Source organism: Coturnix japonica, chromosome 10, assembly GCF_054131305.1.
Source record: "Coturnix japonica strain WE chromosome 10, WE-NBRP24, whole genome shotgun sequence".
NCBI lineage: Eukaryota > Metazoa > Chordata > Aves > Galliformes > Phasianidae > Coturnix > Coturnix japonica.
This window is the reverse complement of record NC_140672.1, coordinates 14,764,907-14,786,286: the sequence shown is the minus strand read 5'-3', so window position 1 is coordinate 14,786,286 and position 21,380 is coordinate 14,764,907. Positions and strand designations below refer to the sequence as shown.

The 21,380-nt window shown below is 46.2% G+C and overlaps 1 protein-coding gene across 2 annotated transcripts; it reads right to left on the bottom strand.

Annotated features, from left to right (window-relative positions):
• Positions 1-16,208: 16,208 nt before the first annotated feature.
• On the bottom strand, positions 16,209-19,453 carry LOC146759430 (uncharacterized). Of its 2 annotated transcripts, XM_085510662.1 has the most exons (8): positions 19,112-19,453; positions 18,621-18,801; positions 18,320-18,439; positions 17,670-17,793; positions 17,256-17,342; positions 17,068-17,172; positions 16,617-16,756; positions 16,209-16,439 (listed from the first exon to the last, which is right to left on the bottom strand). In XM_085510662.1, exons 2-8 carry the CDS (start codon positions 18,672-18,674, stop codon positions 16,368-16,370), a joined length of 702 nt encoding a protein of 233 aa, XP_085366788.1. In that variant the 5' UTR covers positions 18,675-18,801; positions 19,112-19,453; the 3' UTR covers positions 16,209-16,367. The 2 variants fall into 2 exon arrangements, with proteins under 2 accessions (XP_085366788.1, XP_085366787.1); XM_085510661.1 differs by lacking the exons at positions 16,209-16,439; positions 16,617-16,756 and having other exon boundaries at positions 16,786-17,172.
• Positions 19,454-21,380: the final 1,927 nt, after the last annotated feature.

The window sequence follows — 21,380 nt, the reverse complement described above, 5'->3', positions numbered from 1 at the left end:
TGAATGCCTCATGGTCACCAATGTCCCTGCAGTTCTTTACCATCATACATATTTTATGTGTCCATATTTTGTTTCAGCACTGGCAAACTTTGTAATCAAAGAGACAACTGGAGGAGTAATCAGGGCCGTTGCTGGAAAGCAAGCTGAATTTGTTTCTGAGACCTCTGAAGCCAATGTCATGGTGAAGTGGTACAAAAATGGCAAAGAAATCACGACCAGTAAGAAATTCACAATGGAAGATAAAGGGAAACTGCATAAGCTTGTGGCTTCAGTTGTAACGAAAGTAGACGAGGGAACATACATCTGCAAAATTGGAGATGACACTTTGATTTTTGATTGGAAAGTCTCAGGTAAGTTTGTGAGGCAAACATGGGATCACAATCCATGTAAAGCACTTCAGACTTAATTCATTTGATTTGTCCAACCCTGTGGGTTTCCAGTATTTAGGACAAAGGTTGCATATCTCTATTGAAGCAATTCTGACCTTACTGTTGTCCCTATGCAAATCCACAGTACGAGCAAATAATGTAACTGTGTTGTGATGAATTCAGGACAGCATTAGCTCCAGCTGGGGCTGGAGTCACGACTTGAGCCCTGACATCTGGGCTTCATTCATCTAGTTCATGAATTGCCTCAGCGCTTACATCATCTTTAAACCTATGACTGAAATGGTCCTAAGTTCTTAGCATGGGAATCCTGTCTCCTCTTTTGACAAATTAAACTCCACATTTGGAGAGTTGAGTGTCTCCTGCTGTACCCGAAGGACGTTGTGATCTCTGAGGTGTCTCCCTGAGGTGCTGTAAGCACAGCCATTAGCTCATAGTGCAAGTAAAACACTGTCAGGTCAAGCCTGGAGGAGTAATGCTTGTCACTGAAATGTTCCTGTTCAGGATGGAGCTGGAGGGTAAAATAACACAAGAAATTGTCATTGAAATTCAATATCTGTGAAATTCAGCTGGCTGCATTCACAGAACCTGGTGTTAAGATCTGTTTTCTGGTTTCTATCTTGAGCCTATTTTCCATAACCCAGTTTTCATTTATGAACTGAAGCTCTACTGAAAGCCTTTCGCTGTAATCTATCTATGTGATATTGATTGATGCTATTAGTTCTTAACAGCTTGACTCTAGAGGGACTGTTCTTCTTTGGTCACCTAGTTTTAAAAGAATAGATGGCTCCTGTCTATTACAATTTTTAACGCATTATTTGTTCACTGATGCCATAAATGTGCCTGGCATAGCAATTGGCCTTGGTATATTCAGTGACTGAAAGCAACAGTTGTTGCTCTAAGAAATGCAAGACTAAGCTAGGTCTGCCTGTAGCTGACAGCCATCAGCTTGCTCCTCAGGCAGGTTCTGTCTGGATGGAATGAAGGGCATGAAATACTGATGTGCTCATCAAACGCTGCTTGTTAGCTTAGAGACAAGGTGTTGAATAGGTTTGTTCATGTATTGCAAACATGTTACTTAGCTGCCTTCATTTTAGCTTCAGAAGAACACGTGCAGAATACAGAATTGATTAAAAGAAATAAGAACTGTCTGCATAGAACTTACTCTTTCCTTACACAGGAGAATCAAGCACACATTTGTATGTGAGTACCTCCAGAGGTGAAACTCGATCCCCCAGATGTAATGAGCAGAGACATTACAATCAGCTCTAACTGTATCTTAATGCTATGCTCAGTGAGCCTGAGTCAGGATGTAAACCACTTTCTCTATTTTTCTTCAGATGAAGCCATTAATTTTGTCAACAAGCCCAAAACGACTCCAGAAATATCAGTCAGTCCTTCTGAAGACCTGGAGCTGGTGTGTGAGGTGTCAGCTGCAAGCGGAGCTGTCGTATGGAAGAAAGATCAAACAGAGGTGAAGCAGGACCAGAGGACAACCATCATCTGCCAGGGGACGCACCGCAAGCTCATGGTCAAAAATGTGACCCTGAAAGACCAAGGGAGCTACAGCTGTGAAACAAAAGATGACAAAGCAACATTCCAAGTGAAAGTCAGAGGTGAGAAAATGCTTGAAATCCCGGAGATAAAGGAATGCTTCATTTTGTGTGTCTTGCATTGGGAGGATCAACTGACAGCCTCTCTGGTGAAAAACATTTTGGCTATAGGACTTTCTTTGTCATCTAGTGTCATAGCAACACTATTCTACATGTGCTTTTCCAACCAGGAATGAATTACTGCAACAAACAATAGGCAAGGAGGGTAACTTGTGCAGCTCTTGTAGTCAGCTGGTGTCTGCAGGGTTACAGTGCAAGAGCACACCAGGCATGCAAGGAGTGAGAAAAGGGGAGGTGTTCGAAGAGATCTGGTTACAAAATTTGAATGACACAATTAGGTGGAAAATTCAACTAATCAGACTCATAAATGGCCTGGGTTGCAAAGGCCCACAGTGCTCATCCAGTTCCAACCCCCTTCTTCCTATGTGCAGTGTTGCCAAGCAGCAGCCCAGGCTGCCCAGAACCACATCCAGCCTGGCCTTGAATGCCTGCAGGGATGGAGCATCCACAGTCTCCTTGGGCAACCTGTTCTAGAGGGCCGTTCCCTTCTGATTTTCTGGAAATGTAGAGAGACATCAGAAGAAAAAAAGAGAAGGGAGGAGGTTCAGTAGTGCATGCAGGTGTTCTAAATCTCATGTCCAAATCTGCTATCAGACTGCGAAATGTTTAGCTTTGTGATATGATGTGATATGATATGATATGATATGATATGATATGATATGATATGATATGATATGATATGATATGATATGATATGCCTATCATTTCCCAAGGCAAAATAGAGGGGAAAGTGTTTTCCTGTCTTAATGAGGCATCACGATGCTCCCTGTGAAGGGCAAGTTTAGTGAAAACGGGGAACTGGAGTAAGGTCTGCAGCAGACTACAGCAAAACGGTGTGACTGTTGTGATGTCCCTGCCGAGAAAGAAGACGTGTTTACAAACAAGGACAAGGTACAAAAAGAGGTGAAGGCTGCACTGACTCAAAATGCCACGCTGAACTGCGAGGTGGCCCAGGAGAAGACGGAGGTGAAGTGGTACAAGGAGGGGAAACTGATCACCTCGAGCAAGAAGTTCAAGGTGGAGTCAGAGGGCAAACAGCGTCAGCTGGTGGTGAGCCAGATGGAGAAGAAAGATGCAGGGGAGTACAGCTGCGAGGCTGCTGGCCAGAAACTCACCTTCAAGATTCATGTCACAGGTGATAGAAATTGTTTTGACTGTATTGAACCCCCCAACAAAGAAGGAGGGGAAATTTAAGTGGTTTGACACATTCAACCCCAGCATTCAGTGATGTAGACGGTGCTTAAATTCTGTTTAATTCGTGTGCTTTTCTGTTTGCCTTCTGAAGCTATGAACACTTAGGACTTGGGTAGCCTCAGCTTAAGACAGGCTGGAAATAATTTGAGAATTTCCCTGGGGATCTCAAGTAGATGCAATGATAGCAAAATGAGAAGTCAATAATTACAGGGGAAATTAAAGGTTATTAAAGATATCTTCAGGGCACAAGCACACCCCTGCAAATGCTTCTTCCTAAATAGTCTCAGAGACAGCATTTGGTCACAATGCTAGAAGGCGGCATTGGTGGTTTCTATTAAATTAAAGAAACCTGCAACTAAAAAGGTTTTCCCATATTGTCTTTTGTTTTCTTCTCTATAGCAGGTACAAAATAAATGCTTAAAAATAGAAAGCCTTCAAGCTGGTGCTTTTCTTTCCAGAAATGGAGGAAGACAGGCGTTCTATTTATTAGGAGAGTCTGATAAGAAAGTGTAAAAAGGCTTTTTACCAGGGTCTATAGCAACATAACAAGGGGCAATGGTTTCAAAAGTGAAGAGGGTAGACTCAGTTTGGACATGAGAAAAGTTCTTTATGATGAGGGTGGTGATACACTGGAACAGATTGTCCAGTGCAGGTTGTGGGTGACTCATCATTGGAGTGTCCAAGGCCAGGCTGGATGGGGACCCTGGGCAGCCTCATTTAGTGAATGATGTCCCTGACCACGGCAAGAGGTTGGACTGGATGATCTTTAAAGCTTCCTTCTATACCCAAACCATTCTATGATTCCATTGGGGTAACCATTTTATTACTGCAGCAAACAGCATGGGCTGGTGGTGAGCCAGGTGGAGAAGAAAGATGCAGGGGAGTACAGCTGCGAGGCTGCTGGCCAGAAACTCACCTTCAAGATTCATGTCACAGGTAAGACAGGTGTTGTATGAAATACAGCAGAGAACAGTAAAGTAAAATCTAGTTTCTATTATGCAGTGCAGTAGTCTGTGCTGAGGTTTTTTCCCTAGACTTGATTGCCTGGGTTTGTAGAAAGTATTTGGTTTCAGTATGACACAAAGACCTGTTTCAGTCTGTCTTTAGAACAATAATTAGTAATATATGTACAGTGGAAGCAATATTTAAGATATTATTCAAATCTCTCCTGTGCCTGAGATCCCAAACTGTAATTCTTGTTCACCTAAACATTTGACTAAGATAAGTATGTGCAGTGAGGCTGGAGTGCATGTTGTACGTGCAGCCTTTCGTGGCAGGAGAAGCAGGAACTTCTCCTAGTAGTACACTGCCTTTTTACTATGCCTTTATGTTGGAGGCTGCATCTGGATAGGTGAGTCTGCTACTCACAGCAAGAGACCTGGTAGAGCTGACTATTCCCAGAGCTCAAAGTAAGATAGATATCTGCAAATCACACACAAAGAACAAAGGACTGCATTGGTGAGCGTATTTCCTTTGTGCCTTTGACAGTCACAGTTGTGGCAATGGTAGAGGCCATGAGGAGTCTGTTCAGGAAGCCAGGAGTACTGTTCTGGGTCATGAAAAGGCAGCCAGTGGTTTGACTATCACACGTTTATGTGTTTTGGTATTTCACAGTGGGTCTTAAGTAAAAGGAACTCAGGTTTTGGTTGCCTGCAGGACAGATGTTCTTTTAGGTTAAATATGTTTGCATAGTGACTTGCAACCATGGGACTGGTGTTCAAGGACCCTCTTGGTTCCTTCAGTTCCTAGGTTCTTTCTTGCCTAGATTTGACAATTTGTTTCAACAGAAGAGCTGATATTCTCTAGTGAAGGCTATTAGTTTGGGCACAAGTGGTAACCTAAACCTGTTCCAATTTGTACATACAAACCAGCAAGATGGTCTCATTTCAGTCCCTCAGTCAATACTTTTTCTTTTCTTCCCTCAGAGCCAAAACCTGTGTTTATAAACCAGGAGAAGGTGCAGAAAGAGGTGAGTGATTTTGTTCATCTTCGCACGCCTAATCACCTGATCTGTTTCAGTGACCAGTAGCTGAAAGCAGGCATGGGACGTTCTAAAGAGCAGAGAAAGAGATAGGGAGGAAGGTGATTAAGACAATCCCCTCTGCTGCTGTGTGTCCCAGAACTGCCCAGTTCTGTGGCAAAGCGTTGTACAAGATGAGGAGGCTAAGAGAACGGGAGTAGAATGAATAGAAAGTATGCCTTAGTTAGGCCATGCTCAGCATATTAATACATCTTATCTCTTCCTAAAGCATTTGGTAGGATGTGTTCAGAGCCTCAGCTCTTCCTGGCTCTGCTAAGACATTGGAAGGTAGTCTTTCAGCCTCTTTAAGGCACTGTTCTTACATTGCAGAAATATGATAATATAATTCCATGCTGATAATATCTCCAGATTTCTGTCTTTTGGGTTTCTTTCAGCCTGCCCTGATCCCTGAGTCTGTCTGTTCATGGGGTTTTTTATTTGGTTTTGTAGAACATGTTTCTTAGCTTCTGCATTCTCATAGTTCCTTTCTTTTTTCTGCGTCTTTAGAAATCGCAGTAAAGTTCACTAAGAAGCTCGAAGCTGTTAATGCTGAGATTGGAGGCACAGTCACTTTAACCTGTTAAGTGAGCCATGCCAAAGGGAAGGTGGTGTGGAGCAAGAATGCAGTTGAGGGGGGTTGGACTCGATGATCTCTAGATGTCCCTTCCAACCCCTACAATTCTGTGATTCTGTGAGATCAAACCAAGCAAAGGTTTCCAGGTTGATGAGGAAGGGGTCAGAAGAACCCTGACAATAACAGGGATCCAGGCTGAGGATGAGGGAGAGTACTTCTGTGAGTCCAGAGATGACAAGAGCAGCATTACCATCACCCCCAAAGGTATGTCTCTGGAAATGAAGGCTGACAGTGTGGAAGGATCCTTGGCTTCCCTCATCAGCCATTACAACACTGCAAAGCTGAGTTCATTTGTGTGTTTATGCTGTTCTTTGTGTTAACAACCAAGTACAAAACCTGTCTTTCTCTCTAAATAACTGTGGAACAACTGCTTCTGAAGAGCACAGCTGTTAAGTGGGCAAATCAGCCTTCAAGGCTGGAATTAAGCATCCCAAATGTAAGATGGGATTTATTTTACCCCTTCTTTGCCTCTTTTCTTCTTGCATCTTTGTAGATGCAAGGAGGATCTCCTCTACACGCAGGAGATGTGAGTGTGAGTTATGGTGATCACTTACTGCGAGTCATAAAATCTGATGCTTCCAATGAAATCATTGACTCTGTTGGCTCTTTGAAGGTGCTCATATATAATATGATAGCAGGCTTTGAGTATATAAAAGGCTCTTAGAAAGTGGAAGCAAACAATCTGTTCTCTGTGCAGAAATAAGGGACTTCAATTGCAATGACAAAGATGCAAGTTCTACAACAGAAAAGCTTTTTAATGGTTGGATGACTGGATATGTCATTTGGAGGGGCTTTGAAGCCTTCACGGTGGGTTTCAGAAAAGGTTAGTGAAATATCTGGGGCACAAAGAGCTGAGCATGTCCTGGAGCAATGGAGAAGGGCTGGATGATTTTTGCGGGTATTTTCAGCCATAGAATTTTGTGTTCTGGTGGTATCAGTACATTCTTGTGTACAACATGGACGGGTTGGTTTGTTGCATTGGTTCAGACTTTTGTACTAGGAGCTCAGCAGTGGTTAAAGCTCACACTTGTGCAAAGTAAACAAGCTCCTGCAATTCGTCTCTACTCTGTTTTAGCTGTGGATTAGCTTGACAGTTCCCTTCCATAAGCTTTATGGTTCCCTTCTGTAAGTCTACTTACATAGAGTGAGTTGCTTAACTTGAAGTCTTGCTCCAGGATTTTGAGCATATTATTAGCAAAAAATATCACAAATAATTTCACCAACAATTCTCCCCACCTATATGTAGCTTTCTTTTTTTTCACTGGAAGGTTTTACACTGGCAGATAGGGTGGGCATGTAGAAACAACCCCATTAATTCTGACGAAGCTCTGATTTCTCTGACTGGCCTTTGTTTTGTGATTCTGCATGCATGCCCTGTAGCTAAAGCCTGGATGTCTTCCCCAACACCTTCAGTCTCCCATCCTTACTTAAGTTACTCCATTGTAAATCTCTCTGCTAGTCCAAGAGAGTTTTTATTTTACCCCTTCTGTGAGGCAGCAGCTGGATGGGAAGGATGAGATGAGGACAAGGTTGTTTGGGTGGCTTTTTTTTTTTTTTTGCCTAAGAGCCAACTGGGAATCAAAGATACCAAAAATTGAAGACAAACTGTGTCATACCGAGCAGGGTTTGTCAAATCACTGGCATGCACTGTTAGGACAACTTCATCATCAACATATTCTGGGCTGACAGTTGTCACAAAATTCTGCTTCTGTGTCCCAAAATGTGCACTTATCACTTCTATTGGCAGTTGCTCATCTTTTCTCCAAACTGAATGGTTGTAGGAAATAAAACAGACAAGCAAACAAACCAAACAACCCGCAGATATTAACTTGCAGCTGATTGTCAGTGCTGATCATTGGGCCATGTCCATCACTTCACATACTTCTGCGGCCAACAGACATTGGAAAATACAAAGACCTTCAGAGACTACTTGAATTTCTAGATGCACTGAATTACCCTCTAGAGTGTATTTCTGAGTATATATAGAACCACGGGTGACTATGATCCTGATTTATATCTAGGTTCAGGCTTACTGTTTCAGTTAGGTTAGATGAATAATAGTTCCAGAGAAGATAGGGAAATACAGCACTTCATTGATACCACATGTCGGAAGAATGCAGCTCAGTGCTGGGCAGTTTGCTGCTTCATTCCCTCTTACAAGTTGGACACAAGGCTGGAAAAGACCACTGAGATAGCTGAGCCCAACCCAGCCCACCCTCACTGGACTTACTAACCACGTCCCCAGTGCCACATACCCGTGGCTCTTGAGCACCTCCAGTGACTGCGGTATATCAGCGTGGTTGCTTCAGCTGTGTGAGTTTTCACCACTGGATGTTGTTCTAGTGAGGCAAAAAACCCAAACTGATGGAAAAGTGTCTATACAGGAAGCAACTGGCTGTCCTGATGGCTGCCAACAGTTTTGCACAAGGTGTGTCATGCAAGCTTGCATGAGTCTGGTTTAAAAACTTGCAGTTCTGATGGAAGGAGAGGATGTTGGTGCAGGATAACTGCGGGATTTGTGCTCTCCCGACATCCAGTTGCAATCACAGCTTATTGTTGCTATAGAAAACAGCTTCTCTGTAGACAAACTGAGTTAGTACAATTAAGTGGCTGAAGCCCTAAGTGATCCAAGGTGAAGCATGATCCAAACTGGAATTTAGCTAATTGTAGTAGGGAATCCAAGCCTTAATGAGCTGAGTTATTTAAAGTATGAGTCTTCCATCTAAAACAGCATTGAACTGTTACCCTGGTTGATGATAGAAGTGAGAGTTGAACAGCAGAAGTCTGAAGTTATGCTCCATATTTCTCATCACTCAAGAGAATATTTCAATATGTGAATTCCTTTGGCTATGTTAGAGCTCATAATGAGGTAAGCTGATGTTCTTTAAATGCTCGGAGTCTAGCAATGTGGGGAAGTGGACTGCTATTTGCTGTTGAGCTTTAGGCTAAGAAGCCTGATTTTAGAGGACTGTGGACTTCCCCTTTCCCTTCCCCTCTCCTCCCCTTCTCCCTGGACTGATCCCGCATGGTTTGTGAATGATTTCAGAGCAAGGTAAATGAGGAATAGCCATGCGAAAACCTGTTGTTTTACTGCACTGTAAAAGACACTTAGTCAAAAGACAAGTGTGTGTTCCAAGCTTGAGACTGCAGGAGATCCTAGAAACAACTCAGCTGCTCAAACCTGTAGTCTGGCTGAATATTTTATTGTCAGTTTTGGTCAGGAGGAGATGCTTGAGTAAGACAAATAAAAGGTCATGGGTAAGTTGGTCCTTCTTGTGATATACTTCTAGGCTTTCTTCAGGGAAAAGCTTAATTAGTCCAAATAATTATAGCAGAAACATCACACCAAGAACATGTGAGTGATATTTCAAATTTCTTGACGTGACGGTAAATTTTACCCCATTCTGCCATTCCCCAAATGTTTGTTTCCTTATGACAAGAAGAACTTTGCAAAAGTAATTTCTTTTCAGTCTTGTGTGCAACACAAAAAGGGGTAAAATCTAGGAGGCCACCTGAAATGTTTTTTCCATATGGAAGGATCCATTTAAGAGCACCCATGGACCTGGTTATGAACAAGTTTTCTTCTTTGCAAAGGCTTTTGCTTAATTAGCAGATACTGTACCTGGGAGAGGAAGAGGGAAGTAACTTGTTTTGGAAGTCCTGATGCTATTCAAGCATTCAAGGCCGGGCTGGATGGGGCTTTGTGCAATCTGGTGTAGAGGGAAGCATCCCTGCCTACAGCAGGGGGGGGTTGGATCTGGATGATCTCAAAGGTCCCTTCCAACCTACACCTTTCTCTGATTCCTTTGATAATTCTATTTCTCAGCTGCTGGTGTGAGATCTCCAACCTGTCCCCATTGTCTTTCAGTGCGGCAGATAAAGCTGGTGAAAGGTCTGCAGCCCCTGGAATTCCCTGAGAAGGGAACTGTCACCTTTTCGGTGGAGGTGTCCCATGAGGATGTGGAAGGGACTTGGCAGAAGGACGGCGTGCGGCTGAAGCCTGCACCAAATATCACGATGGGTGTCCAGGGGAAGAAACATTCCTTGACACTTTCTTCTGTGACCCTTGAAGATGCAGGACTCATTTCCTTTAAAGCAGAAGGCATTAATTCATCGGGGAGGCTCACTGTGACTGGTATTGGTTGGTGCAAGGTGTCATTATCTGCTCCTGTCCCAGATTACTTGAACAGCAGAACCAGCTTTCCTTCCAGCTGCAAAGAATGTTATGCACTGGGCCATTGCCACCAGAATATCCCTCCAATATGAAGAGGATTGTTGTAACATGATTGTCCCTAGCACAAGTAATGATAATGGGCTCAAAACTGCAGGTTTTATTGTTGTTAATTTCAAGCTCTAATAAGCATGGAGAGTAGGCACTGCCTTTCATTATTCTTTATGCCAGATGCTCCTAGAGACCTCATTCCCAACTAAATACACATCCTTCTTTCTACTTCTCAGAATTGCCTTTGTAAATCAGCAAACCATTGGCAGACATTAGCATCACTCAGAAGGACAAGGTCACATTTGAGTGTGAGCTGTCCAGGCCCAAGGTGGACATCAAGTGGTTCAAGGTATGGCATGTAATGGAATTTTCCTTTCTGACTTCTCTGGAAATGAATGAGAGCCTTTAATTTCACTTCCAAGGGATGCGAGTCTGAGCTTTTGCCTGATAGCTTTTGCACTGCTCTCTTTTCTCTATGGTCTTTTACTTGCCCAGATCAGCACTCTTTGTTATTATGTCCTGAGTTCATTTATCAAGTTTAAATTGAAGTTTGTTTTGGGTTTCTTGTGAACTCCTGAGGTCTTGCTGTACAAAATATTGTTGGTTGGAGTAGAGTCTTGAGCTTCAACTCTAACACAGAAATTGTCAGCCAGGATTTTGTAGCCTTGTTGTGAACTGGGTTTTAGGGTGAAATCTCAGTTTTCTTTGCACCTGACAGTGTGAGAATTTGCTCTGGCACTTTGTGTACCTCCCTGGTGCTCAGTTGTTCCTTCCCTTACTTGGGGATAACGTCATTTATTCAAGATGATGTCCAAACGAGTTTGTTAACAGTCCTCCACAGTGGTTTAAGCTGTCATAGGTCAGCCAGAATTTCTGAATTTTCTATAGCCATTCCTACATGTTGAAAACACTTCACTGTGCTTAAGCTTCAGCATATGTGCCAGTAAGCACAGTTCCATTAATTCTAGGGGAGTGGGTGAATTAAGCATAGATCTGAAGGCTGCCTTTGCCCAGTGCAGAGATGGAAGGACTCATGGAGATCTGACTTGATATTTTCCCTTCTAGGATAGGAAAGAGCTCCATCAAAGTAAAAAAAGGGGGCATTACTTCCCAGGGAAATAAGAGAAGTCTCATTATTCACAAGTGGTGAACTCTCATTTTCTCTCTCAGTCTGCAACCAGGTTGGGTTGCTGTTTCAGTACTGGCTGTTTTATGCAGGAACTCTGCTCCTGAGGTTAATCCAAGTTGTATCCGAGCCCTTCAGAATGAAAGGGAAATAGCAGTACAGAAATATGGTCTGATTCTGACATACATAAGTGCAGACCTGGAGATTTAAAATGGATTGTGTGATGTTCAAGGGATTTTGAAGCAAAGACGTCCCCTGGGTAAGATTTGTGGCTGACATTCCTCATACATAGTGGGCACACAAGCTAAGGAGAGACTAATGATGAGCATGCAGAGAAGCCAATGGTTCAGACAGGTTTGTTGTTTGGAAAATAAAGATGAGGTGATTGGTGGTAACCAATATGGCTTCATCGAGGTCAAGCCATGCCTGACAAACTTGGTGGCCTTTCATGATGGAGTAACAGCATCAGTGGATAATGGGAGAGCAACTGACATCATCTACTTGGACTTGTGCAGAGCATTTGATCCCGTCCTGCATGACATCCTGGTCACCAAACTGGAGAAAAATGGTTTTGATGGATGGACCAGTTGCAGGATAGGGAACTGTCTGGATGGTCACACTCAGAGAGCAGCAGTCAATAGCTCAGTGTCCAGGTGGAGGGTGGTGTTGGGACCAGTGTTATTTAACATTTTTGTAGGCAACATGGACAGTGGAATCAAATGCAGCCTCAGCAAGTTTGCAGATGACACCAAGCTGAGCGGTGCTGTTGATGTGCTAGAGGGAAGGGATGCTACCCAGAGGGAACTGGACAGGCTGGAGAGGTGGGCCCTTGGCAGCCTCATGAACTTGAGTATGGCCAAGTACAAGGCCCTGCACCTGGGTCAGGGCAATCCCAAGCACAGGCACAGGCTTAGAGGAGAATGATTTGAGAGAAGCCTTGACCCTGTTAAGAAGAGTTGGTGTGGAGGGAGGTGTCCCTGCCTATAGCAGGGGCATTGGAACTAAATGACCTTAAAGATTCATTCCATCCTATTGTTTTTCTAACCTTAATTTTGCTTGAAGAGTTTTAGAATAAATGAGATTCTGGTTTCCGTGAAAAGTGTTTGCAGGGAGCTCCATTGTAGCTAGTAAGTCTATCTTTAAGTTCAAAGGCAATAATGCATTTACCGTGTTGAAGAGAGAAATGACTCAGGAATGGATGATGGTTTAGAATAAAACATAATCCTACTTATTTTCCAAGCAAATATGTGTAAGGAAAAGATGCTGCACTCAGTTCTGGAAATACCCTGACAAATATATCTCTAGTGTTTCACAGCTGGAGATATCAAGATTGTTAAACCACTGGAAGATGTGGAAGTGAATGAATATGGGAGTGAATCTTTTGTCTGTGAGATTTCACACGATGAGGTTCAGAGCCAGTGGTACAAAGATGACGACAAGCTGAAGGCTGATGACAACATCAGAATGCGGCAAGATGGTAGGGTGTAAGAGGGAGATCTTTCTCCTGAGTGGGGGGTGGGTTGGAGATCAAGCAGAAAGGACATCTGAAATGAAGCGAAGAAAGTTCAGAAGGGAGTTCCCCTTTTGTTTTGGGACTGAGGTTATGGTGGAACAAGTGACATGGTGGGAAGCTTAGTGTGGGAAGTGTGATGCTATCCCACCATCCCACACTGCCAGGAGCAGGTAGGAAATGAGTGCAGTTCTTTCCAAAGTGGGGGTGACCAGGGCAGTCAGTTCACCTCTCCAAAGAGGTTTTGTCTGACAGTGAGTGTGATCCTTCTGTCTCAGGTACTTTAATGGTGACGGTGGCCGCATTCGGTCAGTCCTTGTAGAAGCCATGTTTAGATTCCACTTTGGTGGGGATGTGGATGTGGGGGAATGGGTGGTTTCATTGACATGAGAGAACAGGCAGTGATGCTGTGAAACCAGATGGGTGATGCTCAGCCTGGCCATGTGCCTCAGAACTCTTTGCTCAAGGAAGCCAAGTGTAGTTGTGGGTTTGCTCTCAAGAGCACAGTTTGGTAGGGATGAGTTGGAGGTTGGACTAGACGACCTTAGTGGTCTTTTCCAGCCTTAGTGACTCTGTGGTTCTCTGCTTCAGTAAAGACCTACTTGCTGACTTACACACGTGTCCAAGTCAATGATGCAGCAGAAATTGAATTTGTAGCATAAAGGGCAGAATCTCGTGCCCATCTTACAGTTAAAGGTAACTATGCTTCTGATGATGATTTCGCTTAAATTATGTTATAAACCAGCTAACATCCTTTGCTTTAATGTCAAGGAAGTTAAACACCACCAGGACCTTTGACAAAAATAAAAACTCCTACCTACCTACCTTTGTGCCCACAAAATCTCCAGCTTGTCTTTTGGGATTTACTTTTGCTAAGTAAAACAGATTATTTTCTTAGGAGGTTGATTTTCTACCTTTAGTCTTCAGATTTGTGTTTGAATGTTGAGGGATAAAAAACATAGCTTGACTTTTTCTTCATTTTCTCTGTCTGTTTCAGAAGAGCACAGGTTTTGGGTTTTTTTTAATATATACAATGTTAGGGTATATATATGATGTTAAGTGTGATAAAGAAAATGGAGACATTTGAGTTAGCACACTACTCAAGAGTTCAGTCCCCAGCTTTGCCACTGTTAGAATGGTAAGGGCAAGAACATCCTGGAAAAGGAATTTCTCCTAAGTTGAGTCATTACATTTGAGCTACAGAGACCTTTACTAGGAGAAAACTTGTTGTTCAGAGCTAAGTTGCTGTATTTAACCAAAGTATTTATCAGTGTTCGTGTTTCATTGAACCTCTTTTCCATTTTGTAATGCGAGGAGTTTGATATTGGGATGGGAAGGTCATGGTTTGATTTGGATGTTGAACTGGGAATCAGAAGATCTGGGCTCTCTTCAGGTTGTCAGTCTTATTGTCTGACTTCTTAACAACATTCCTTTCTTTCTATTATTTTTTAATGATTTTTTAAGGCATTTTGAGCTGATAGGTGTAGTGTTCATGTGCAGTAATGCTGACGTGAGTAAGTAGGGTGATAATGTAAGAGTTTTTTACATTCTTTCTAAATATCTGCTTTCTCTTGTTCCATCCTTCTTAAAGAGCAATCCATTAATCTAGTAAAGGAGCTGTGTGATGAGGATGTGACTGAGCCTGAAGAAGCCAAATTTGAATGCGAGATATCCATTCCTTCTGTGAAACCTCCCAAGTGGTTTCTACGTGGGGAAGTCTAACAGGCTGGCAGAAACTTGATTATGCAGCAAGAAGGACAGCCCTCCCGCCCACGTGACCGCTACTATCCAATCACCGTCTCCGCAACCCCCGCCCCTCGTGGTGCCGTGCTGTCCCGTGGTGCATTGTGCGGTGTCGGTAAGATGGCGGCCGTGAGTCTGAGGCTCGGAGACCTGGTGTGGTGAGTTCAGTGCGCTGCGCTGCGGGCGGAGCGCGGTCCGATCCCATCCGATGGAGTAGAAGGACGCTAAAGCCAAACATGGGGCAAAGCAATGGCAATGGCACCTGCAGCACGGACACCCCGCAGCTCTGCCCGGCCCCGCACCTTCATAGATGATCCCGCATCCTCCCCGCTGGGTGGGCGGGGAGGAACGAAAAGGGATGGGATGGGATGGGATGGGATGGGATGGGATGGGATGGGATGGGATGGGATGGGATGGATGGGGTGGGATGGGATGGGATGGATGGGGTGGGATGGGATGGGGATGGGGATGGGATGGGATGGGATAGAGATGGGATGGGGATGGGATGGGGTGGGATGGGATGGGATGGGGAACTGGAGGGAATGGAAAGGAACGTAAGGGCTGTGCCAGCAATGCCGCCGCCAGAGGCCGCCCAGGCCCCGACCACCGGGGTGCCACGAAGCCACGGTGGCTGCTGGGGCCGCTCCCTGCACAGCGGTTTTGCCCCCAGCTCCTGAATCCCCCGTCGTTGTGTTCCCCCATGAGCCCCTGCCCTGAGTGCTGTGCTTCAGCCTCAGTTATTGAGCCCACTGTTACTGCCTTCTCAAAGGGTTGCCCAAGGAATCAGAACAGCAGAGCTCCCATTGGGCCCAAGGCAGAGTTTTGCTGAGGGTGAAGGAAGGAGGAAGTTTCAGCCCTGGATGGACGCCATTCTGTGCCCACAGAGGAGCTTTGTGCCCTCGATGCTGAAGCAGCACCCAGAGCTGGCGGCGGGTGCAGGACCTGAACTCAGAGCCACAAGGAAATCAGAACAGGATGCAGTCAGTGCTGATTGTCACTGCTTTGACTCGGCTTTAAGACTGTGCAGAGTCTCAGAAATACCCACAGAGTAACAACAAAAAGGAGCAGGGCTGGAAAGGAACAGGGCTGGTTTTAATTGTTGTTGTTTTAAACTGTCCAATCAGGCGATGGTGTTAAGCCGTCATGTCGGACAGGTCCAGAAGGAGCTCATCCACATCCTCAACGTCACATCAGTTTCTCCTTCCAGTTCTTCTGTGAGCTCCATCAGAAGCTCCTCAAGGTTGTTGTCTTCAGTGATGGCTGCTTCCCCCGCCCCTGTGCAGCTCAGCTGCTAATTTTCTGCCCCTTGTGAGGAACATGATGTAGTGTTGGATTCCTCTGGCTGTGCCATGGGGTCTGCATGGCTTCCTGGGAGCAGCTCCAGACTTGTGGGAAGGAAAAGAACAATCTACGTGACATTTCTGAGATGTGCTTTCAGCTCTGAGGTCTGTAGTTGACCCTCCCGCCCCTCACACCCACATAGGGATGGTGATTCGATTAACCTGCGGCTGCCTTTGGAGTTAAGGAAACCAGCAGGTGCCTTTTTCATCTGTTCAAGTAGAGCAGTTTGAGTCTGGCAATCAGGGGCTGGGCTTTGTAGCAGAAACACATTGCCACCCTCAATGCTTTGTCTGTAAACATGTCAAGAAATCTTCCTCTGCAAAATCCTGCTTGCTGGCTGAGGTACTTTTCCCCATGAACTCAGCAGAGGTTTTGACAAAGCAGTTTCAATGATCTCAGATGACCTCTTCCTTTGTTGCATTATGCCATGACACATCTCAAACACCCCATTTTCCCCCAGTGTGAAAGAACTTCTGTCTGATGGGATAAGGGCAATAAGGAAGAACAAGTTGTGGTCATCACCTGCTTGGAAGCTTTATGACTTCGGTGCTGAGCACGGTGTATTCGGGCGGGACTGAAGCAAGAGTCTCCTAGGAAGAAACAAGACAGAGTATGAAGCACAGGTCAGAGTTTCCACAAGTACCTTGTGAGACATCTGCTGCCTTCAAGGGAAACAGAAGAGCTGTAGAACACTTGGAATTTCTTCCTTTTCTTCAAGGGCAATGTAAACCTTTCATATCCACTACTGCTTTTTCCACTGCTCTTACCATTGGTAGTTTTTTAGCTGGGGGCTCATCCGCATCCTCAGCAGCAGATGGATGAATTTCTGCTGCTTTTCGTTTCTGTCTCCGCGTTGGGGGGAAGGTGTTTTTCCAATCAATGGGCCTCACAGAGACCCTGCGCCCACCTAAAGTAAAAGGAAGAGAGAGCTGGTACTGTCTTGCTGCGCCTCAAGAGAGATCAAGTTCTCTTATCAGTCCCACCACCCTTCCACAAAGTTAAATACATTTGGCCAGTGGAATTGCAATGCCCTGTCCGGGATTCTCAGCCATGTTTTGCACACGGTCATCTCTGTGTACCAACAACGCGTACAAAGGAACAAAGAAACCCAATAGCTGCACTCAGTAATAATCCAGGGCAAGGAAAAGTCTGACAGAGAGCAATGCAAAATGACAGCACTGCTTTTCTGAGGCACCGTAACGAGTTCCTCGTGCTCACCTTTAACTCTTTTCTTGCAGGGCGATTCCCCCGCTTTTCCCTTCTCCTCCTCCGACCGTTTTCGTTTAAGTCCAGCCGGGCCATGGGAGGAAACTGGGATGTCAACTGCAAAGAGTCCCGGGAAAGAACAGTCAGATCTCAGTAGAAAAACAGAGCATCAAACCCAGGAGCCTGTTGAGTATCTGTACCTCTCTCTGGTGCCTTGTCAACCTCTGTCTGGTTCCCCAGACTTTTTGCAAGGCCGCTCTTTGGAGGAAGGCCACTGGTGTCAACTTCTGGCAGAAAAGAAACAAGGAATGATTGATGAGCGTCTCTTTGGGGGCAGGTTTGAGCACAGTCAACCACAAGCTTCACATTTTCAAGCACTGTTTGTTACATTTGCCTTCCGCTGCCCAAATGCTGTGCAGTCAGCACAGACCTGCAGTGCATCTTCCTCACTCCAGAAAAAGCCCAGCGCTGCTCTGACAGCCAAAGCACAGACGGATATTTCACTATCACGACTCTCCCCTGCCACCCCAATGAATGGTGACATGCATCCCGCACCCGCTCAGAACTGACATTCAGAATTGAGCCTTTCATGCTTCACGCCATCGGACACTCACTGTGGCTCAGCAGTGCAGTTGGTCTGTTCCCACCGCGTTCCTTCAGGTGACGAAAGGCGCAGTGTGGTTTCTGGCAGCCTCCGGGCTGGTTCTCCCAGAAGCAGGGAATCAAACTGCGCTGCTTCTGCAGAGAGAAGGAAAGGAAGGGCCATGGAAACAGGCACATCAGGTCTGCAGGGAGATGCCGCGCTCCAACAGCCATCAGAAACCATTGTGTGGAGCCTTAGCTCTGTACCCTCATTTCCTGCCCCTCCTTTCACTACTCCAAGCAGCCAGAATGAACTGCTCTGGAGAAATCCAGGATGGAGAAGGCCCGATAGGGCACAACCGAGCCCTGCTGGCAGGAGGGCAGTGCCACTCTCTCCTACCACCCAGCTCCAGCAGCTTTAGGAGGCTGAGCAATGCGAGCTTTTTGCATCTGGGGAGAAAATGCTTTTGGCTCCTAATGCAAACATCTCCCGCTGTGATATACCTAAGGCACTGATTTCTCTGCCTTCTTTACCTCCTCCCAGTCCCCTCTAGAAACAGAAACCAGTAAGATTTTCACAGCAAACATATCCAGCCTGCAGAAGTGCATTCAGCCCAACCACAGCCATGAAAAGTGGTGTTGTAGACTAAGCTGGAAAGCACATCTTTAGGCAAACACTCACATCAATCCTCATGTGACGGAACTTGCAGTTACTCCTCGAGCAGCCACCCTCCATCCACAGTCTGCAGACTCGTTCGCTCCCCAGAGCCGCTTCACAGTGGCGGAAGGGGCAGCTGTCTCCCTGCAAGCACAAGGAAACCACAGGAAAATAAGAGCACAGCCTGAAACGTGTCCATGCCATTAGCCCAGGCTGTTAGCAGCGCTATGAGGGTAACATCACCAGCAGGTCTCCCCTGCTCCACCACTTTCTCTTCAACATGAGGAAATGGAAGAAAACCTAGGCAGAAGAAAGTCAACCGTACCTTAGTGCAGGTGGAGTAGAAGTAGAAGTAGCAGTCGCCTCTTTGCTGAGACATGGTGAAATTCTTAGAGCCCGTCTGGGTTATCTCCAGAGGAATTCCCTGCTCTTGCAAAGAGACGGTTGTGCTCGAACTGCTTGGATCCCCAAAGAGTCCTCTCGGACCGGAACCCTACAGGAAGTGCCTACAAGGGAAGAATCATGAGGAATAAGCATTTTCCCAGCTTTCTTTTGATGCAGTTTGGGCTCTCGAGGAGGGCAATGCCTTGGAAGCAGCTGATTGCAAGAACTGTGCCAGCTCTGGAACCAATGTGTGTCTAAGTGCCATGACTTCCCCAGCAAGTGCTGTTCTCCATCCCACCAGCAGTTATATACCTTGCAGCATACATTTTGTGTTCCTGCCATGAGAAGGACTCCATCATCTACCCTTGCTGCAGCTGCAGTGGATGCAGCGCTACCACTCACACGTTTGAGAAACCTCCAGTTCTGGCTTACCCGGGCACAGCTGCAGTTCTCCTCCCTTCCAGCTAACACACCAGTGCAATGGCTGGGCAACACCGTCAGTGAGAGCAGGTAGCACCAGCAGCCACCACCACCGTCACTGCCAGCCGGGACAAGGGCTGACACAGCGTGTCCACACTCTGCGCAGCACTCACGGCTCTGGCACTCACTGGTGGCAGCCGCGGCCCCAGGCAGCGCTTGTGAGCTCACTGTGCTTGTGATGTCACTGCACAGCCCACGGCCCAGCTCAGCACCTGGATCTCACCAGGACTTCAGGGGGTTCTGTTAAAAATGTGCTGGATCCGGGGGTCAATAAAGCACAAATTGCACTCCATGAAGTCTGTGCTCTCCTTCCCTTCTAATGTCTAAAACAAAGGCTGGGGACCAGCAGCAGTTCTGCAGGGCTGTAGCAGCGATGCTCAGTCACGGCTTGAAGCAGAGATTGAGCACCTGGTGGGATGGCAGGGCCAACCCAGGGCAGCTCAGGCACATGCAAACCCCTCCCAGACATCACTGAAAGGTTGGCAGTGCAGGTGAGGGTGTCTGACTGGAGATCACTGCCTGCCTGAGCCCTTCCAATGGTCAGCAGTTTTTTCCTTCCTTTCTGTGCCCCACAGCTGCTGCACTCGGGCTTATCCTCACCTGCTGCAGCCCAGGACTTTGATACCCCATTATCACTGCTGTGCTTTCCATTGCACTGCAGCATCACACAGGGCAGTAATGGCAGTTCATCATCCTCACCAAAACGTGTGACAGAATCTCACAAGGAATCAATTTCCCCTGCAAACAGCCACTCTGAAGGGCCTCCATTGAGCTGGGAGCTCCTCCCCAGCCCAGCTGTTCTGCTCAGACTCCTTCCAGCAGCCGCCCAGCACCAAACCCAGCTCACCTTATTGGCCTGGTCAGTCCGGGCTGTGCCCAGCTCACACACACGCCGCAGCGGTGCCTGCAGTGGGCTCCCAAAGGATGATCTCCAACAAGGAATGCTCACAGCTCAGTGTCTGTGTGCAGTACGCTCACCAGAGCACCAGCTCTGCTCGACAGCTGGGGGCCAAACCCTCCCAACCCAGCAATGACTGTGACCTCACACAGACCCACATCACTGCTGCTCTTTCATCATAAACACAGGCAGCCAGCACCTCCTAGATCCAATTGTAAGAGACCAACACAAGGGTCACCCAGTGGGGTTATCTGAAGTAAAGTAACAGAGAACTGAGGTGACTCTTGTCACAACACTGGGAATGGGGACCAAACCTTCAGGCCAGGTTTCTTGCAGTTAAGATTCCTCAGAGGGAGGTTTGCAGTCCCAGAGAAGCCCATGAGCTCCTCTGCACGATGCTCGGAGCAGAGCTGCCTCGTGATTCATCAGTGCTCCATTCCATAACTAAGTACATCTCAGATGAAATAATAATATTTCATGGTCACTTCTTCCTTTCTGTGAGACAAGCCTTAAATGTGTCTTTTTAAAGTCGTCGTGCACCGAATCTACAGCATGCTAGCAATATAGGTATAATGACATCACATAGAATGGAGTGTTTGCAGGGCTTAAGGCCGTGAATCACGGGTGAGATGTGATATTCCCACTGCAATGATGCTTTTAGGGCAGGTTTAAGTGCCTTCCGCTTTGTGTAACGTGGAGTCTGTAGGATGACAATAATGATTGTGGAATCACACTCATCTTTGAGCTCTAACTCACATCCACGTCAGGAGCCTTCCCAGAGATCAGGCCCTGGTTTGCCTGCCCTGCTGGGCCCAGCTCAGTGCAGGACAGGAGATGGATTTCTGCTGTCCCTGTGCTCAGACTCCAAAGCCCAAGATAAGCTGCAGCTGAGATCTCACAGAGCACTCTGAGGTTTCTCTGCAGCTGTTTTCTGCTGCTGTTACACAGCACGGAATAGCTGAGATCCCCCAGGCACTGCCCTCGCACCAATAACTCCATTGTGCTCAGGATGTGCCAATGTGCTGAAGTCAAACTGTGCCATGTGGGTTTCACACAGATCGAACGCAGGCTGCAGATCTGCTGGCAGCCCTCAGGAGCTCCCCTGCCCTAATCCCACTCTTGCACTCCTTCCCTTCGTGCTCTTGTGGCCTTTAATAACACTGTGACACCTGACAGCCTCCTCCTGTCTGTAAGCTGTCATTTTATGCAGCCGTTTCTCTTCCGTTTACCCCCCAAACTGAAGATGTTTCCCTGCAGTGAATAAGCGATGAGGTTCTTTTCACCTCTCCTTGGACAACTTCCTTTATTGTTTTTTCGGAGCAT